The sequence below is a fragment of the Cyanistes caeruleus genome, chromosome 6, assembly GCF_971803275.1.
Source record: "Cyanistes caeruleus chromosome 6, bCyaCae1.hap1.1, whole genome shotgun sequence".
NCBI classification, from domain to species: Eukaryota; Metazoa; Chordata; class Aves; order Passeriformes; family Paridae; genus Cyanistes; species Cyanistes caeruleus.
In genome coordinates this window covers 35250752-35271179 of record NC_141706.1, presented here as the reverse complement: position 1 = coordinate 35271179, position 20428 = coordinate 35250752, and the positions used below count along the sequence as shown (strand labels likewise).

The 20428-nt window shown below is 47.8% G+C and overlaps 1 protein-coding gene and 1 long non-coding RNA gene across 3 annotated transcripts in view; one reads left to right on the top strand and one right to left on the bottom strand.

Annotated features, from left to right (window-relative positions):
- The first annotated feature begins 8227 nt into the window (after positions 1–8227).
- Positions 8228–20428, top strand: part of GALNT16 (polypeptide N-acetylgalactosaminyltransferase 16) — a 74734-nt gene continuing 62533 nt past the window's right edge. Inside the window, exon 1 of one of the 2 annotated variants that reach the window (XM_086895841.1) lies at positions 8228–8574. In XM_086895841.1, the coding sequence (XP_086751967.1) occupies positions 8371–8574 (204 nt within the window). In that variant the 5' untranslated portion in view covers positions 8228–8370. The remainder of the gene's footprint in view (positions 8575–20428) is intronic. The other variant, XM_086895840.1, reaches the window with a different exon arrangement.
- LOC111930276 (uncharacterized) lies at positions 11669–13965 on the bottom strand. The gene is made up of 2 exons (XR_002865091.2): positions 13700–13965; positions 11669–12606 (listed from the first exon to the last, which is right to left on the bottom strand). It is a non-coding gene; the product is annotated as an uncharacterized LOC111930276 (long non-coding RNA).

Sequence of the window (20428 nt, the reverse complement as noted above, 5' to 3'; positions counted from 1 at the left end):
ATTCACTTTTGTAGTTGGACTCTTTCCTCTTTACAGCAGACTTGTTCTGAAGCAGCCAATGCAGTACTGAGAGTTCCTGGGAGAGGAACTGCCTCCTGGATTCTTCTTGCAATGCATGGGATACCTGACTGAGGAATTCCTTGTTGTCTCCAAAATCACTCCTCTGGTGACAAGTTTCTTGTCAATTAAAGTCCAGACTCTGTGAGGCATTACTGGTTCAGACCTTTGATTTCCCACTTCCTTGCATCACAGAGGGCCTTCAGCCTGTGATATGTAAGTTTTCTATCTGCTAGCAAGCAGAGAACACATCTCTTCCTTCACTGTTGATCACACTCTGATTTGGATTATTCTAAGCTTTAGGTTTTTTTTTATCCACGTGCTATGAAGAACATGAAGAAGGAAAAGGCAGGCGGAGGGAGATGGAAAGACGTGGAGCATTTCTTTCTTCCTCCTTAGGGAGATTGCAGAAGTTCCTGAGGGCTGGAAAGGTGTCAAAGCAAACTCATCCTTCAGAGTTTATTGGGGGCCAAATTTCCCTGTGAGTCGCATCTGTCCTGTTGAGCTCCTCCCTGCACATGATGATAAAGAGACCTGGTGCATCCTTCCCTCCGTGTCTGCTGCACTCAGCTGCCCCTGGGGCTGCTGAGGAGGGAAGAACTGCCTCCCATCTCTGGAGGCACTGTACAGGGGCTGATGCTGCCCAGCTGAGGCAGGAACATGGCACATAAGAGCCCATGATGTGCTGTGAGAGTGGAGTCTGAACCTGCTCTGTGCTGGAGTTTGGACAAAGCCTGAGCTGGCTGCTTGGAGCAGAAACAAAGCCAGGCAATGAAGCAGGAAAGACCAGTATGACACTTAGGCATGGTAGCATAACTGTTGGCAGGCTGAGATTACATGTGCTGTACATGGGGCTGTAAAACTTGGACCTATTGACACGGTTATTTTTGTCTGTATAGATTTTACTGCAGTAAAATAACCTTTAAATGTACTTCAGTATGCCATTAAGCAATACAGTTATAATTGTTACACAGAACCTTTTTCATCCTCTGTCTGTGGGGAAAAGTATGCTGCAATGGACACATTTGTGAAGGAATTCCTTCAATATGTGAAGGAATTTGGTTATGTATTTGCTAGATATGGCACATTTCTTGGATCTTGCTGTGACCTTCAGACAGAAATGGTTAGGCTTGTAATGGTTCTTAGCTCTTGTGGGAGATATTTTCCTCATCTTCAGCCAGCACCAGAGAAAGTGTCTGCTTCAAGCTTGAGCTAGACTTGAAACAAATCTAAAGGTGGGAAACACATATGCATGCCTGTAAATGCATGTTATGTATCTCTGCATCTGAAAATGCTGCAGTGTTGTGCTGAGCATCTCTGCAGACATGCAAGTGTTCAAATCAGAGTACCACTTCACAGTGGCTTAAGCATTTTCTCCCATTTCTCACTCCTTTTTCTGGCTGCTGTGCTCCACAGTGACAGCTCTTCATTGCCAAACCATGCATTCAGGTACTGAAGATAATTATGAGGAAAGATTAGAGGTAATTTTTTAAATAGTGATTTTTTTTCATAATTCCCATCCCCCCTTCTGTGCGAAAGTGGAGGAGGCCATTTTGTTCAGCACATCTAAAGCATTTACCTTTCAGGGAAGATAAAAATATTTGTCTTAAAATATGAATATTTAAAGAAGTACTTTCTAGAGTCATGAAAAGGACAGCAGCTCCATTTCTGCAAGAGCTTCAAAAGAATTTAGCAGCATGTTTGTGGAAGCTTAGCAATACTTGGGTTGCTGTTTGTAGAGAGGGATGCTGCCAGGCTGAGACTGTGTACCTTATTCTTCAACCAGAAGTGGTGTCATACTGAGGGAGTTGTCTGTGTGCTCCCTGCGAAGCCCCTGGTGCCTTCCAGACTGACATAGCTGCTTGCTGGCCTGATGCAGGTCAGAAGTTTAGTGGTTGCAATTCCACCAAGGCTGTCATTTCAATAAATACTTTCATCATCTTTGATGTCTGCTTCACCCACCTCCCTGGAAGTAAAGATGTTCCAACAAAGCACAGGTGGAAATGGTAGAAACTTAGAAATATTTAATATTGCGTTGATCTGCCTGGACTGTGCTCCTGACATTACAGGGATGCCTGATGTCCACTGAACTCCAACCCCTTTCCTGGCTTTTTCACGCATTCCATGTTCTATCTGGAGATGGACCTGGATCCCAGGAGGCAGATTATGGCATCAGGCTCGCTGAAACAGCGCTGCAGTGCCTCTGGAGTTGACTGATCCATGGCTCCTATTTCTGGCCTCCCTTCAGCCTGGAGTTTCTCATGCTTAGTGCCAGGGCTGGAATGTTTTGGAAACTTTTCCATTAATTATCCAAGCTATTTCCAGTGATGGAGCTTCAAAAATAAATGTATTGCTGTGATTTTTAGAAAAGCTAAACATTTTTCATTGCACTCTATTCAAAACTAGTCTGCTGTGTAGGGTGCAAGCTCCTTTTATGGGATGTGTGAGAAACTGGGTTGGATGTTTTTCACAGGTTATTTCCCAGATTGTTGTGTTTTCACATGAAATTCCCCTGTAGTGAAAGACAGGAGTTTCATCATTTTGCCACATGAACATTTCAAACTGCTTCTCCTTTGCAGCCAAGAGGGCTGCTGTGAGCACTAACCTGGTAGCTACACTGAGCTGTAAAAGCTTTGAATTTCTATGAGAATTAAATAGCAGTTTAGGTCACAGTCAGGGCTGTGATGAGATGCCAGTAAAGGAGAGCAAATTGTCCTCAGATTGTAATAAAAAGATTTTTATTGTTAATTAATTCTGAGCACCAGAAAAAGTGCTACGTGCTTTACCATGAAGGTGGGAAATAAATCTGTCCTAGAAAAGATGCAGCAAGGAAGTGAAGCAAATGACTTGGGGTAAGAAAAGGAGATAGGAAAAGTAGGTAGGAGGGAGAGCAAAAATTCGTATCAGGTTCATAAAGAGAGTCAGGTTGATTATATGTGGATCTTCTAGTTAATAAATTGTACTAAAATGTAATTATTATTATTTAAATATTTATTCTGTTTCTACACTTTTATATTAACTTTGAGCATTTTTCTGGGCTGTCGATCACTCCTGCCTGATTTTACCATAACTCTACTCCTCACTAAGGCCCACCTTGTCCTGTGGTGACAGACAGGGGCATTCCCTGACTTAGAGGGGATTAATGGCATCATCTCCCATCCTGAATGCCAGCCAAACACTCTGAAGGTTTTTTTGGCTCTTAGACACTGTCAAAGCAGATTCTTCTTGCCACTGTTAGCCTTTTAGCACATGTTTTTCTCTTCATACTTGAAGAGCACAAGTGCAGCAGGGATCTGTTAATTACAGCTTATTGTGAAGTCTTCTCTATGCTCTCATTTTCCTTTAAGAAACATGCTCATGAAAGTATGTTAAGATTACAGTGACCTCTGCAGAACTTAAGACAATGTTTAATTGTGTAATTTAAAGCAACTGAAATCCTGGATCCCAGTGAACTCTGTGCTAATTGCCTTAACTTGGGTCTGAGTTGCTGCCCTCCACCACCTTACTTGTTTACATGCTGGCCAGAAAAAAGGGCCCAGAAGACATTTCTGTCCTGGTCAGCATATATGATACCCCAGACACCTTATCTTCTGTAAAATGCAGAACTAATTGGCATCTACCATCTGTACCTATTCTGACTGAGCATCAGAACAGATTGAGCCACTCCTAGGGGAGTAATTTATCTGACTGGCCTTTTTTTATGGTGCCTGCAGCAGTAAAAGGCTGGAGACTACTTGAACAGTGCCTAGCTCTAGGCAGGACATGATCAAGACAAGCTGTTGGACTTTTGGTGCACTTTGTGGTTTCCCAGTGGTGTCTGAGGCCAGGGATATGGAAGGTGATATATGACAGTAGTATGGATTTTCAGAAGCCCACACACACCCCCATGCCCTCTGACCAGTATAAGAAAGCTTTTTCAGACAAGGAGAGTACTTCAGGCAGTGTAGAAATTTGGCCAATGTAGATGAATCATGAAGATAACATTTTTCTTTTTCCTTTCAACAGCTGCGTGGTGAAGGATGATGGCACACACTGTCATCTTGGCATTACATTATGGGTGAACATGTCTTAGAAGTTTTATCGGGGTAAGATCTGGATGTGGATGAAGAGCATGGTGAGATTTTATGGTCAGACTGCCAGAGGTGCCTCTCACCCATTATGGGGCAAGAACTTCAGTTCTTTCTGCCCATTGAAGCAAATATTTTCCCTTCTCCCACTTTTAATTTAATTGAAATCAAGGATGAGCTGTCAGTCCTCTCCCTTCAATTGCTTTCACCCACTCCTACCAGCCTCTTCCTGACCTGGAAGCAGACCACTGCCCCTGCTTGGGAAAAGATCAGGAGCTTCACCACGGAGGGTGATTGTCCAGCCTAGGGGTGGGTCAGAGGAAGGAGTCATTGGGTGGCAGCAAGTTCAGAGAAAACCATCCAAACACGTCTCACCTCCTTTCCATCCTCTCTGTCCATGCAGGAAGAGCTCTCTAAAGTGTGATCTTTTGTGAAAAATCCCTCAAAAGTCCCTGAACTGGGGGTGCTCTTCCCTAGATGCAAAGTGGAGCTCAGCTCCTGGCTGGCTGTGGGCAAGCAGAACTGCCTCTCTCTGAGTATGTCTACTCATCCCATCTCATCACCATAACATACTACTCTTGTTTCTCTCTGGAGCATGACCTGCTTCAGCCCCTGAACTCTAGTGCTAATTTTCTTCAAATGTTCTTAGCTAAACTCTGTAGGAATTTACTCAGACAGTTTCCAGAGTCCAGACAGACCTTGTGTTCATGTTTCAGATGGCACTTCCTTGCCTGGAGGCCACAAATATAGCAGACCTGATTTCTCAGATCAGAGTAGGGCTAATAAAAAAAACCTTTTGGTGTTCTCCAGATGTTTTGTAGTTGAAATCTCAGCCACATCTTAAGCCAGATGTCTGCAAAAGCATGCACTGTGTCTTGCCATAACTATAAAGCAGCCACACTTCATTTTTCTGAAGACAAATCTGGATGATGCTTGTCTTTTCCCCTGCAATAACAATCATCTCAATTTTATCTGTGCAATTTGAAACATCAGGTCTGTTCTTCTAGATGATGTGACCTAATGTATCAGCCAAAGACAAAACTGGCTTCTCCAGAGCATCTTTTAATATTCATGGCCTTAGAAAATCTCTTTTCATTGAAGGTGATGCTGGTTAGGGCCTTGGTGTTTATAAAAAAAATAAATAAGGTTCTCAAGCTGCACACAAAATTCTCCTTGGTTATATTCCTCCTCTTGTTCTGTATCTGTTATTCACTAAATACTTAGCTTATGCTTAAAAATAGCTGTCTGGGTTCTCATGAGGTCCCTTATTCCACTGTACAAAGTTTGTCACAAAATAAGAAAAGATTTAACATCTCTATGAGGGAACTGAAAAAGAAAAAATGTGGTGATAAAATCCCATAACTCTGCTGTGGGGTTTGAATAATCTTGATTTGTTTAGTTTATTATATTATGTTTCTCAGGTCACTTCTCTTAGGGCATTTATTGAATTAGTTGATGCTTCTGCAACGATCAGCACTGAAGTATTTATTATCACTGTATGTCATTCTATGTCTACATTGCCAGTTGTGTGGTGTAGAGATCTCCATGCCAGACTGCTTCTGGCTCCTCTGATGGGCTGGTGCTGATACCTGCATGCAGCATTGCAGCTTACAGTATAGCTATACCTGAACTGAACAATTTATGTTGTCAGAGATCCCTGTAGAACATAAGGTTAGAAGTGAGTTGAGAAGTCTTTTAAAAGAAAGATGAGATTCTGAAGCAAAGCTTGGTGGTCAGAGATTAAATCATTGCAAGTTCTGGCTGCAGAAAATGGAACCTTCATTACCAATAGCTCAGACCTGCAAGCTAGGAATCCTACAGTGAGGTAGCTGGGCCCTGGAGATGAAACATTGCTGCAGAGACACTTTCAAAGCATGTGGAAGCTTGGTGCTGTGTAAGTACATGCTTTTTTTTGCTGAAGCTGTGCTGAAGGTCCTGTCTCCTTCATGTCAGATAGATCTAGTGCCCCAACCAGCACCTCCTAACACTCTTCAGCTCAAATAGGTCCCAAAGCTTAGGCAACATAAATAAAGGACCTCTGCAAATCTGGTTTGTCTGTGCTGAACTAGTTCTGCTGGCATGGTGAGCTGCTCTGCCACCAGCTCTGAGAGTGGGTAACACAGCTTTTGCTGTGCCCTTCACTGTGACTGTGGGCTGCAGCAGAGCTTCCCTACCCAGCACTCTGAACGCATTTCTGCAGGAACAGACCCTGCTTTCTACTGCTGATTCCTGCAAGGAAAGGGGAGTAAAAACAACTGGCCCCTAGGAGAAAGACCTCTTGACCTGGCTTCTGCCTGGGGCTCTGCTGAAACTTGCCTACAGAGCACTCTGCTCATTTCTGAGACTTCCCTACACGCCACCCCTTGAGAGGCAATGGTGATTGCATGGCAGCTTATAGGGTGTGCTAGCGGGGTGGGGGTACAACACGGGAAGAAAATGAATGGCTGCAGTGGAAAAGGGAAGCAGCATGCTTGGAAAAGCAGAAGGCAGCAGTCTGTTTAGTTCAAGTCTTGGGGCAGAGGATTTTCTCCTGTTTCACACAAGTCTCCATTGCTGTTTGTGATTTGCTTTTCTGTAGTGAATCCACCAAAAGGTGAGAAAAGACTAAGAAGGAATCAAACATAGTCTGGTATGATCTGCACAGGGGTGAAAAAAGACACTCTGCCTGGCTCTGCTGTCACATGGATATGAAGACATCTTACTCCCTGTCTTCCTCTTTTCTGAATCCTTGGTACAGTTCCTCTGCCTCTTTTCATGTCCCTCTGCAGCCCAGGCAGCTGCTGGATCCAAACCCACACAGGAGAGCAGATGCTCTTTTTCCAGTAAGACTGTGAAAGAGATTGAAAATAGTGGGAGCCATGGACCAATAGTGCCATTGGTTTTACCTTAATTGTCTCAAACTTCCCCTTGGCACTGACTATGACTAGTCAGCCTGGGAAGCTGTGTGTGGTTGACAGGTCATTGGGAAAAAAAACTTAGAAGGATGTGAGATGCTTTCTAGCACTTTCTCCATCAGGCATGCAGTGTGCTTTGCAGGGAGGTTGACGTGGAGCCATGCTGCAGCCATGGGAGGTGGTGATCCTAGGAACATCATTCTGCCCTGAGTGCCCACAGAATGAGTCTGACAAATGAATTTTGTACTGTGCTGTACTTCAGGAAACAAGCAGTGTGCAGGTAAATCTCAAAGAGCAATTTAGCAGGGCAGGTTGCAATTACACTTAGAGGAATTTGGTCAGGAGGAAAGTAGGGAAAAAAGTTATTTAGAAGCCCTGATGACATTTTCCATACTCTAACGCAAATACTGTAATCCCCTCATCAGGTGCCTTAGAACCACCTTTGTTTTCTGAACATTTGTTTTCCCTGCAAGTTTTCTCGGTACCTCCTCCTGCTCTTGCAAACCTTATAAAGCCTTAGTTGCACAGCCAGCTGCACTGTGCCTGAATGTCGCTTGATTTCACAAGCTGCATGCTCTGTTGTTTAAGCTGCCCGCAGGGCTGGATTCAGCGAGCTTTTTACCAGCGCAGCTTTAGCAGTGCCCTGTAATGTGGAATTGTATCATCGTTGCCTCTCCGGGGCCATGCCTGCTCTCCCGCAGGGCTTGAAAGGCCTCGAGGCTGTGGCATGCAGCTCTTGTGCCAATGTGTGACTGTGGCGTGCGGCAGCGATGGGAGCGGGTGCTCGGGCAGCTCGGTCAGCCCGAGAGCCTTGCTCCCGTCAACCACCACAGCTTCCGTGGAGATGGGCTCGTCTCCATGGAGTGGGTGCCCAGATCCCGTGTGCCACGGTGTATTCGCTGGCCGCCTGCCTTACGGGCACGACTACACACGAGTCCCACCGGGGCAGCGGTGCAGGAGGGCGGGATGCTGAGCCGCCCGCGTCCCAGCAGCCATCTCCTGGGGCTGAGCCCGTGTCACCGCTGCCCTCCCCGGCGGCCCTGCCGCCCCGTCCCCGCTGCAGCCGCGGCGAGCGCATCCCCGTCGGCAGCCGGCCCCGCTCCCCGCGCCGGCCAGGCCGGGAGGAGGAGGAGCAGGAGGAGGCGCGGAGCCCTCCGCCCCCTGCGGCGGAGCGGCCGAGGCGTTAGGACCCGGCGGCGGCGGCTGGGCGGTGCGGGGCCGGGGCCGGGGCCGGGGCCGGAGCGGTGCCGGGCGGGGGAACCGCGCCGCCGCCTCCTCCTCTCCTCTTCTTCCTCCCGCAGCCGCCCCTGCCCGTCGAGGCAGCGCTCCCAGGCTCCCCCGGGGCGCTCGGCATGAGGAGGATCAGGGCTAATGCCATCGCCATCCTGACCGTCGCCTGGATCTTGGGCACTTTCTACTACTTATGGCAGGACAACAAGCCCCGCTCGGCGGCTGCCGGCAGGTCCGCCGGAGGCGGTAGCGGCGGCGCCCGGAGCGGGCAGAGGGCGGCCGGCAGGCTGGAGCTGCGCCGGGAGGAGAGGACCATCCCCCTGATCGTGAGTGAGCGGCGGCCGCCGGCATCCCGTCCTGCCGCGGCGGGGAGGATGCTCGGGGAGGGAGCCGCCGCGGCGGGCGCGGGGCTGCGCTTTGCCTTCGGGCTGCTTTCTGTTTATTTTAGCATTCGCGCTTGTCACCATGGCAGCCGCTACAATCGGGGAGCAGGGTGGGCACTCTCGGGGGAATAGAGTAATGCCGTGGGTAAAGTGTTCGCGAGTTGTCTCCGCCGCTCTCCGCCCGGGCTCTGCTCCTCCGGCTGAGAGCGGCTGCCCTTGGCCAGGGAAAAAGGCGCGTGAAACAGCTGGAAGGCTTTTGGTTCACGTTCAGAAGGTGCACACCTACAGATATGTACAGACACACGCACGCATGTATGTGAGCACAGTGCTTTGCCGTCAGGACCAGCTGAGAGCCGTGACCTCTCACAATCCCTTCCTCCGGCCAGCCGAGCTCCGAGCATCGGGCCGGGGGATGCGAGTGACTGTACAGCTGGTGCCAACCTCTGCCTCGGCCCCCTCCACTTGGCTGCCAGATGGGGGGCCTGGGTGCCTCTCGGGACTTCTGTCTCTCTGAGTCGGGCTCAGGCTAGGGTTTGGGCAGGGAGATGGTGGGAGCCCCCAGGGCTTCATTCCTGACCCGAGGAGTGGTAGCAGTGCCCTGATGTGCTACTTCAGTTTTGTTGAAAGCCCCACACTCTGCCCTCCTTGGGCTCAGCAGGGGGATAAAATTGAGCTCCTAATTTTGAGGATGATGAGGACCTTTCTGCTCTGTCCGTGGGGGTGATTTGTCCTCCCTTCAGCCTGTATAATAGCATCAATAAAGCTCTCCCAACTCTAGGCAATCGCTTCATAAAAAATAAATCAGCCCCTGGAGCAAGAAGTGGCCCAGCAATACCATTCCCAGGAGTGATCCAGCTGAAGCAGTTCGGGAACTGCACTGTGTGTCACTCTTTGGCTGCGAATCCATTTGTCAGCTGGTTACGCACACATGGAAGCGAACAAAAGCATCAGCCCGGTCAGAGCCGGAGCAGGGGCCAGGCGCCAGGGCTACCCGCGTCCCTCCTTGGCTGGCACCGGGGGTTTTTTGCCTCTGTCTCGCTTTTTTTCACCTGTAAAGCGGTAATGGGAATTGTGTGTGCAAGTGTTTAGGAAGCCCTGTGAATGTTTGGAAAATGCTGTCAGAGCAGTCCCAGCCCTCAGGCAGCAGGGTGGAAACTCTTCAGCTGAGCCCCTTGGCCATTGCTTGCAGCTGCTGAAAGTCAAAAGTCAAGGCTGAGGCTCTTGGGCAGAGCACTTCTATTATTTGCTGCTTGCTAGGGCTGGGGGCTGCCGGCTGCTCTGGACCCTCTGTGGAGCAGGGCTGTGGAAATGAGTACGCTGAGGAGCTCTGTGCGAGTGCTGCTATCGCTTTTGGGTGCAGTGGGAAATGCTCTTAGGCTGGCCAGGGCTGAGCTGAACAAACGGAGGATTTGGAGCACTCCTGCTTTTTTCGATTCCACCTAAGTGGCAGAGGAAGCTGCCCCTGAGCCTCTGATTTCTTGTGTGAGCTTGAACATGCTGCTCTAGCAGTTTTATTTCTCTGTTCCCCCGCTTATCCCTTCTGGTTTTTTATAGCATTTACTTTACTCCCTCTCAGAGGGCTTGTGAGGTTACATGAATCCGTATCGTTTGCCAAGCACCTTAAAATCCTCCTGAGGAGGATGCTGTGGCAGTGCCACACGTTGTTATATTGCTGCTGTTTGGGAAGGCAGTATGTGCTCATGGCTAACCCACAAAGCCTCTCCTTACAAGATACAATGCTGCGCAACAGCCACTCCAAATCTGGTCCTGCTCTCAAAACCGCGTAAATCATTCCAGCTCTGCTCCATGCCTGAAATCCCTTAGCAAGGAAAAATAATCACCCTTTGCATCTCAAATCCCTCTGTAACTGGGGTCCCAGGATGTGCCAGCCCTCCCAGCAGGGCTCTGAGTAGCAGCTGAGACGGAGGACCCTCTCCTGATGCACCTGTCAGTGGGGCATGGTGGAAATTTCACATCCTGACCTGCCATGATGTATTTGCCTAGAGAAGGGAAACAGAAGGGTTTGTGGTGTTCGGGCTTTGCCTCGTGCATGCAGGTTTCCCAAGGGGTTTCCATGAGAGGCAAGGTGGTAAAATGCAGAATGTGTACTCCTGTAACTCTGCAGTGCTGTGGCTGTGGGGAGCCCAGCAGGCTCAGCAGCGATGTGCACATCGAGCTGTCCCAGCCTTGGCCTCTGCCTGCGCTGCTGCTGGGGCAGAAGCAGGGAAGTGACTGCACGTGGGCATGGGGCAGGAAGCTTGGTGGAGGTCTGGGGACAGCTCTTGTCCCTCAGGATGTGGCATCTAGCAGTGGGTCTCGTGGTGTAAGCTGCGTGTGTGAGCCTGAGGGCTGCTCAGGCCGGGGCAGTAGCTGTGTGGATGGTTCTCGGCATGCGGCCAGCTTTGCTCCCCAGCACAGCCCACCACCCTCTCCCAGCCAGCATGGGAAATGTGCCAGTTCTATTGCCCTGCTGGAGAAATAATGAACTTAGAGAAGCAGCTGTCCTTTGGCAGTGCAGAGCCCTCAACCCTGAGTTCATTCCCCTCAAAGTCAGATTATTTGACTTAATTTGTGATGGCGGTCATGTATAAGGGGAGGCGTGCCTGTGCTCTGTACGTTTCTCTGTCCCTCCTTGGCTTTCTGCAGAGCAGCTGAGACAAACTGCCCATTTTGATCCAGCTTCTAGTTTCCTCTGCTCTGCATGAGTGATGGTGTTGGAGTTCAGGTTTGGGCTCATCTGCAAATAAGGGTGACTCATGTGACTTATGGGTCTCTGGAAAAATATTTTTTTCAGTTTTCTAAAACTGGCTGCTTTTCTGTCTGGAAAAAAGAAAAAAAATCTTTCTTTTGGGTGAGTGAGTCCAAGAGTTCTGCTCTTGCATCTATGCTATGACATTTCAAATCCTGGGCAAGTGAAGGTGTATTGCATGGGTTTAAAAACTGAAGTGCTTTCTGGGCTTGTGTTTTTCTTCTTTATTCTCTCTTAATGTGAAGAATAAAAATCACCTCAGGTAAACACTGTAGTCAATTGCAAGTCTCAGCTTGAAACTGTTTTTTATTTGTTGATCTCATATTTATTAGCACAACTTTGAACTTAAAATCTGGATGTCTGATTCCTGGAGTCAGCAGGGAAATCTTTGAATATTTAAGCTGGGGCAGGGAGCTGTCAGAGATCAGTGTCCCAGAAGCAGCTTGTGCAGTAATAGTGATCCTAGAGATATCTGCTTTATATACAGAAATCTTGACATGTGCCCTCTCTGCAATAGGCTTTTTACAAACAGGCTCTACAAATGCTTGAAATGAAAATTCAGATATTGCCAAATGGCAGGGCTCACTTGGTGACACGACAGGCCCCTGCGTGCTTCTTCTTCCACTTACCACAGAGGGTAGAAACACAAGTGAGTACCACACTCCTCGAAGTGCATTCTTTTCTCTGGAGCACAGCATAGTTTCATATTGATTAGAAGGAGCCCTGAGAGCTCTGACAGTTGGTTTGTGTGTTTCTGAAAGATGAGCTTCTTCCCTGGACTCTTTTCTGTCTCTTCTAGGCAAAAGGTTGTCTCCTGTCTCCAGGAAATTTCCAAAGGCCAGAACCAGTGCTATGTGTCTTTGGAAGAGCTTTGACATCATTCCTGTGCTATATACAGGTGGTTAATTGTTCACCATGTGCTGCATATCTGTTTCAGTATGGCACTGATGAGCAGAGCCCAGGGCACTGTTCTTCCCTGCCTAAAGACTGCAGCATGGGAAGCTCGCCCAGCACACTTGTGTCCCAGTGAAGAGAGCGAGGCCACTGCTGCAGTGTGGGCAAAGCTTGGTAGGCAGCTTTGAAAGAGAAATTTTTCCGTTGGCTGACTGTGAGCTGAGGGTGGGAGTGTTTGCTCCTATTCCCTAGTCGAAAGCAGGATGTGAGGCTGCCCACAGGGTTCTCCAGCTTGCTGACTTCTCTGGGGTGGCAGGGAAGCAGCAACGTGCCTGGAAGTTGGAGACAAAAGTATCGTTATTAAAATGCTCTGAATTGTGTTAGGCTGATGCCCTGTTGCTCTTTGGAGCAGGTATGATGCCTCTTATCTGTGTCAGTTGCTCTTTGGAGCCGGTGTGTTGTCTCTTGTCTTCGTGCTGCCAACTTTCGTGACCTGTGTAGTTGCTCTGTGAGCCCACTGGAGCCAGTTTGGCAGTGGAGAGGCCCTATATTGTAATGCTGGCTCAGGTTGCCTGAGCTGAGCCCTCCTGGCTGCTCCCTACCTCTGTGCTCAACCGTGAAAAATGAGCCCTGGGGAGATGAGATCAAGGCGTCCTTTTTCCTTGTAGCAAAGGGTTTCTAAATGCTCTGTAAACATCACTGAGCTGCACGTCACCTGCCTGGTGAGACAGCAAGTAGGAGACTCCACTGGGATGCTTTGCTCGGAACAGGTGGTGTGTGTAGGCAAAGAACAAGTTGGTGAGGAAAGATGTCAATTGTTTAATTCCCACATCTTGTTTAGCCAGAAAGCAGGCAGAGCTTTACCTGCTCCTCTGAATTGCCAAACTGGCGCATTTAGCCGTGCTTGTATTTGCCACCAAGTAAGACCATCTTGCTGTATGTTCTTCAGACCCTGGAACACCTAGTCAACTGCACACTCTGCTCTTCTTGCTTTGTGTTGCCTTTGGCTCCTGGGTGTCTGAATCCTGCAGAGCAGGTGCTGGCTGATGTTCACCGTGTGCTCATGAATGATTTTATTCTCGTCCCTTCATCACGTTTCCTCTGTGTGCAGCTTTCAGAGGATGCTGTTTTCCTCACAACTGGGATAAGCTGCGACTTTCATGGCTTGCTAAATGATACCATTTTTCATGTCCCATGAAGCACCTGCATGTGTGCCTGCCTGGAGGCAGGTCTTGTAGCCTCAGGCACGTAACTCTGGAAGCTGAGTTGGATCCTAAATATATTAAAAAACCCAACAAGAGGGGGATCAGCACTATTTCCTTGCATTGGCAAATTGTCAGGCTTAATTTCAGACCTGCTGTGCTATGGAGAGAAAAGGCCTAATTTTTAATGAGGTGTCACAGTTCATTTCAGCAGCTTCCTTACCATTTTACTCATGGCAGGTTGGTCCCTCTTGAGTCTCCTGCCTTTTGGGGCAAGGATCAGACATATGGCTCTGTAGGTTTCTTTCTGCTCTTATGCTGAGTGAGTTTGCACACATGTGCACAGAGCATGCAAAGCTCTGTGGTCTTCCCAGGGCTGTGGAGGAAACTTCATCTCTCCATCCTATCAGCCTGCAAAACAGCTCTGCTCCCTGTGGCTCTGCAGATATCTGAGGTGTTGGACATGAGATAGAGAGGAAGCTGCAGGTTGCAGTGCCAACCGTTTTGCAACTGAAGGTGCCCCTGCCAGTTGCTGGGTTTGTCTGTGCTGTTCAGCCTGGCCTGTTCCACTGCCAAAATCCAGCACCTGCCTGGCTCTTCCCAGCACCTGTATGGCCTCTGCTCTTCCCACTTTGTATCAGGGTGGGGGACACACAGTCCTTAATGCTTGGGGTTTTGTGACAGCCATTCCTGCCGTGGCCAGACCCTTGCAGCACTGATTTTTTTGGATCTCTGTGGCATCTCTCTTATGGCACATGGGACCTGTGCCAACTCCCTGGGAAAGGATGACTTGCTAACTTTTTCTCTAAGGGTATTACTGCAGGAGGAAGATTCCGTGTCAGCTTCACCATTTAATATTTTATTTACTGTGTTTATGTTTTAAAAATTGGGAAATAGCTGCTGTTTGTTTAAATGGCAGAAAATTATTTTCTATTTAATTTGTCCCAGGGGCCCTTGTGATGGATTAAAAATAAAAGAAAAATAAAAGAAATTATTCACAATAGTAATATTAATAAAATCAAGTTGGAAGCACTGGCCTTAATTGTTAATCAAAATGATGCTGTAGCTGCAGTGAGGTAGCTGGGGCTTGGGAACATGGTGGTCTGGGCAGACTGGGACAGTGTGTAGAGGTGAGGGAAGGCCCAGTGCAGTGCTCCTGAACATGATTTATTTTACTAGAGTCTTTTCATTAAATCACTGGGTGAAGCAGTTGCAAGTTCTAGAGAGCTGAAGCATGCGTTAGTATGCAGCTGCTTCCTCAGTTAGATTTGTCTTTGCATATATAAAACTGTCTTAAGTTTCAAGATTTAAAGACTAAAAATTTAGTAGTGTTGCTAGAAACAGAAAGCTTTGATAGACATCTCAGGTTGCTGTTTGCCATGGTGAAACCTGGTCCAGACACTTCATCCCAAGGCAGGCAGGTTGAGAGTCACTTAAAAGGTAAGGGGAGCAGATGTTTTGTTTCAGTGGCACTGAACTGGGCCTGCCCATTTTGGAGTGCTGAAAACTGACTTCATTATTCCTGTTAGAAAAACATGCAGAGCACAAAGGCAATGAAACAAACAGGGACAGCAGGGGACCCTGGCTCACCTCTGCATTGTCTCAGTTCTGCAGGGGAAGCCCCAGGGCAGAGCCCAGCAGGGTGGGATCTCTTGCTCCTCTTTGGCTCCCCATAGAATGCCAGCTGGTTGTTCCTATTCCATGTCACCTCAGTGCTAGTCCCAGGACCTTGCTTTCTCTTTCCTATTCTGGCTGTGTATGCTGCTCTCCAGCCCTACTGACAGCTCCTGCAGGAGGCTTGTGGGCTCTTTGGGGTTGTTCTGTCAGCTGTCACTGCTGCTCTGTCTGTCCATGCCCAGTGCAGAGGCCATGATCCACAACACATCCCATACTGTTGCATTAAGGTGAAGACTGAACCACAGTGAGACCCGTGGAGTGGGAGATGAGCTGCCTTATTGACTGAGCTGAACTCATCTTCCTTACAGGCTCTTCATATGACTCGGTTTCCCCAAAGTCTGAAATGAAAATTTTATCTACTTCACAGAGCTTTTGGGCAGCTTAGCTTGCAGGTTTTGTAAAGGGCTGGAGATGAGAGAGATAACTGTAGCAAAATATTTGGTTGAGTTCACTTGCAGAAGTGTAGCAGGGCCGATCTGCTGCAAGAGGAGGGTGTTGAGGACACAGCACAGGCTGCTCCATGCACTGAAAAATCAGATTTGTTAGAAAAGGCTGTGTATTACCCACTGCTGTCTTTTGCTATGTCTTTACAAGCACATATTCTTGCAACTAATAAAAGTGAAAAAGGACTAGAGGTGGGCTGTCCACTTCAGATTTCCACGTCCCAGTTGTGCTTGGGGCTGTGGAGACAGTGAGATATATGGCAGTACCTTTAAAACAAAATCAAAAACAAAATTAAAAATAATATAGTGGTCTCTCAGGCCCTATCTCTGCAGAGAAATTACCTGTGTTGTTACGTGCTTTGAGCATATGGGTAATTTCTCAGTGTTGGTAGAGACCGGGTTTTTGATAGGCAGCTGTGTGCTTCCTTTGGTGCTACCTTCTTTCAGCTCCCTCAGGGGCATCATCCCTGCAGAGACCTGCCTCAGCTCCCTCTGCAGTGCCACTGCAGGGCTCACAGCACTGTTGGTGTCCCCCTGCATCCCCAGGATGCGAATGAAGCTGCCACCTGCGGCTGCCCCAGGGCTGGGAAGCTGTTTTGACTGGTGAGATGATGCTTGGCTGGTTGTCCTGCCATGGTGGAGCTGGAGGGTTGACTTTGCAGTTCAGGCTTCAAGGCTGCCATGGTTGGGCTGGGGCAGTGCTCTAACTTCTAACTGTTACAGCATGGTCACTGATGACATTTGGCTAAAGCTGCAGAAAATTATCTGCTTTAACCTTTTGTTTTCAATTCTCACACTTAACAAATTTTTCATCTTGTATACTGCAATATGATCTTTTTGAGGAGGCTTTGTTTAACAGCAGAGAGAGAAAGCACCTGTGCTGAAATCTGTATCAGACATTTTGTGTGCCTGTGAGGGAAAAAAAAAGGACTATTTTTCTTGCCTTTATTGTTTTGGATGACTGCCCTGAAACAGCTAGGGCTTGGCTGGAAAAGTGCTTCTAACCAATGAAAGTGTCTTCAGAGGTTCTCTGTGAAAATCTTTCTGCAGGACAAAATTGGAAAAATGATGCTTTCCATCTGCTTGCATGCTGAGTGCCCTGAACAAAGTATTTGCTGCCAGAGAGTGTCATGCCCAGTAATGCTATGCTGCAACTTTGTGCCTTTTGGTACCAAGTATTCAGTAAAAAGTGTAATGAATAAGGGAGAGTGTGTAAGAGCTGCAAAAAGCAGTGCAGCTCCTTGGGTAACTGGTCAGTTAGTCTCGGAGTACAGGAATCTGGATACAGTGGCTGTGCAAATGGGGGCCATCACTTCCACACAATGAAATTGAAACAATTGTGTGCTTCTTATGTAGTTCCCTGTAGTCTTTTGAAATTGTAAAAAATAATAGTAGAGTATTGGAGTTAAAAACTGTGAATGGTGCAAGCGCTCACTGCCAAGTCCTGGTGCGTGTGATCATGCTGTATTTCCCAGGTGCTGTAATATGCATGTCTTTTGTGGTGGATTTTTTTTTTCCTTTGTACCTTTCAATTAGATTTTTTCAGATCTATTTGTGTGGTAGGAATTACCAACCACCAGGCTGCTGATGGAGTTGGCTGCATTTATCTCCCAACCTTCTGAAATGTCTCCATTTGGCTGAACTACCTGTTTTATGCCTAAAGGTAGGGAACAGCCTCTCAAAGTGACCTCTGAAGGCTTGGCAGGAGCATTGACAAACAGGTAGGGGCATAACCCTATCTCTGGCCTAGGGGTGTTCAGTTGCCACATCCCTGTTGGTGCTTCACTTGCAGAGCTGGCTTCTCTGTCAGGGGCAAGCTGGGGTGAGCACAGAGGTGTTTTTCTCACTGCTTGTGTGCAGGGTGGTGTTTATAGTGAGCTTGGGTTGGCAGCAGAAGAATGGATGCTCTGCAATGAGGTAACCCTTTCAAAAGTTCTGTTGGAGAAAATCTGAATGAACTTGGCATCTGTTTGTATCCTCCCTGTACTTGGGTAGTCTGAGTCTGGTTGTTGGGCCTTGGAATGCCAGATTGCTGTGCCATCTCTGCTAGCTGAGTGGTCCCGTGGGACATTTTGGTTCATTTCCAGTCTGTGCTGAGAAAACTGGGCAGCTTTGTTTGAGCACTTTGTTCTCAAGTTTCAGCCTTGAGAAAAGCTGGGCAGCCCAAAAGAAACTTTGGGAAGGGTTGGGAAATCGTTCCATCAGGACTAGCTGTGAATCTGTCAGGCCAGGAAATGATGAGATGAGGTCAAGTGAGGTCTGGCTTTGGAGAAGCTGCCCAAGCACCTATCAAAAGCTGCCTTTGGCTGAGTGTGAAAGGATCTTAAGCGAGCAGTTGGACTGCTGGCTCAGATCAGGTCCTTGAACAGCCATCAATCTCATGCTACACGTTAGGTGAGTCGTGAGGAGGTGGTTAACAGTGAAAGCAAATACTGTCCCTACAGCACAGGATACAGATTGAGTCACATCAGGTAACAGGAAAAATCTGTTGATCTGCCTGCATCACTCTCCTTACAGTGTTATTAAAAATTATGTATTGTAAATAATTTACTCATTAATTTTCTTGGGCCCAAAGCCTTGCTTTCAGCAAAGATGTTGGAGCAGAAAGGAAACATGTTGAGGTGATACAAATCATTGTGTGTGGCAGGGCTAATGTGAAATACAGGTTTATGGCTACATTATTCTCTCTGCTGCTGCTGCTGCTGCTGTTCAGCTGTTAATTGTGCATACTGCCCTGCGTGGTTGGTACCTTTGTTTTACCTTTGTTACCTTTGTATCTGTGACTCAGAAGGGCTGCCTGGGTCCTTCTGCCACCCTCGTGGGCTTGGATGCATCAGTCATGGCACGGCAACATCACAGCAGTAGCGTTCTCCACCAGCATCCTTGGGGCAGCGGGTCTTCACTTGCACTGAGGAATTGCAGGGGACAGTGTTCTGTGAGGACCTTGTGAGAGACATTTGATATGTGCAAAGCTGAGCCCTTTAAATCTTGGTGCCCTAGTTAACGGGGATTTAGTCCTTCCAACCTGTCACAGTCCATCTCATTTTTCCCCCTCTTTACTTTTAGTTAGAGGATTAAAATTGTCGCATTGAGCTTAAAGGGGATTGGAATGCTCTGTATTTTTCTTCTGCTTTTGCCCAGTATCTCCTAAGAGACATCATAAAGAATGGCCAAGAATGGATAAACAGGTATTAACACCACTGCAAGTGCTGAAGAAAAGGTGAGAAAACTCTCCCTACCCTGTTGTGCCCGAGTTGTTGCAGGGTCTGTCAGGATGCTGGTGACCTGCTGGGCTGCGGCAGCTGCCCCACACACTGGCATTAATCTATGTCTACACAGAATAATGGAGGCAGGAGCAGGGGCTTTGGGCACTCAGCTGGGCAAGACCAGCAGCTGCAGTGATGGGAACTGGGTGTATGAAGGGATTCCCTTCTCATTCCTCTGTACCTCCTGTACTACAGGAGCCGTGTAAGGCTCCCCAGTTCACCAGTGTGCAAGAGGAACTCGCTCCTGCCAGTGTGCTGCGTGTTCAGAAAACCCAGTCCACAGTTCTGCACAGCCCCTTCAGTTTGGCTTCAGAAGAATTCAGGATCTAAACTTTAAATGCAGTGTCTTGACTTGTTTTTTGGTGGGACAGGAGGGGAGGGGTGTAGCTGGGTGATGCTGTTCACCCTGGAAGAACACTTAAAAGTGTTACAAAGTAGAAATGCAGGGTTTGGACCATTCCCTAGTTCATGTAGCAGTGAATCTAAGAACTTAGGAAATAATGCTGCACATGGTATTTATTAAATATCCAGGAAATTGCTAAATGATGTCTGCGACAGATTCATAATGACTAAGTAAATTTCGACTATCCGCAATACATCATCAATTTTCTTGTCTAGCTTTCTGTTAGTGCTTTTATAATTCTGCTAGAAATACACCTCCCACTGCCATGTTTAATTTGCTAACCCTGTGTGGAGCTTAAAGTGTGGTCTTCAGCATTCTCTGTGGCAAGGACAGCCATGAAGCATGTTGCCAGAAGGTTATTTTAAGTCAGTAGAGGCAATTTGTATTTTTCTGGTCTTGAGTAGGTGAGTCGAATTTGAATGGAAAATATTTCCACTGGGGCCAGAATTTGCTTTAAATTTGCTGTTCAATATTTTTCTTCCTAAATTCCCATATCACTGTCCCATATCTGATGGGGGGTAAATTTAGATGCATTTTGATCAGTGCCTGTCAGTTGGGAGCCATTTGAGTCAGATGCTGCTTATCCTGGGGTGGGCTCAGCATCTGTGCGATGCAGAGATCAGATTTGCACTGGGTTGCAATGGAGATGACTCCAGCCATTACCTGGAACTGCTTGGCAGGAGTGGAGTGAGGGTTGGCAGTATGCTGAGGGCTCAGGTGCAAAAGGAGAGACGTGGGGAGAAGCTGTTCTCTATGAAAACTCCTTTTGCCTGCCCTAGGTGTGTACCAGGGGAGTGCACAGCTCACAGCTGGGTGTGTGTCTCTGTAGCAGGCTCTTTCTGTAGCTGAGGGACATGTTTGGGGTTCTTCTGTGAAGGGCGAGTGAGTTAGGGAGACCAGTTGAATAATGAGCCATTAGGGGCTGCCACAAACCTGCTTGGAGTTACCAATTGCCTTGCCATCCTTTTTCAAGCAATTTGCATGTAAGAGTGGCATGAGATCTCCCATTTGTCTTGCTCCTATCCAAGACCTCACACAAGGCCTGTACTGCTGGGTGCTTCCTGTTTATCCCCAAATCTCTTTGGCTATCCAGACTCTTCTGTGCAAATGTGAACAGAAAAGACGGCTTCTGCCTTGGGGTTTTTAACCTCTGTACATGAATG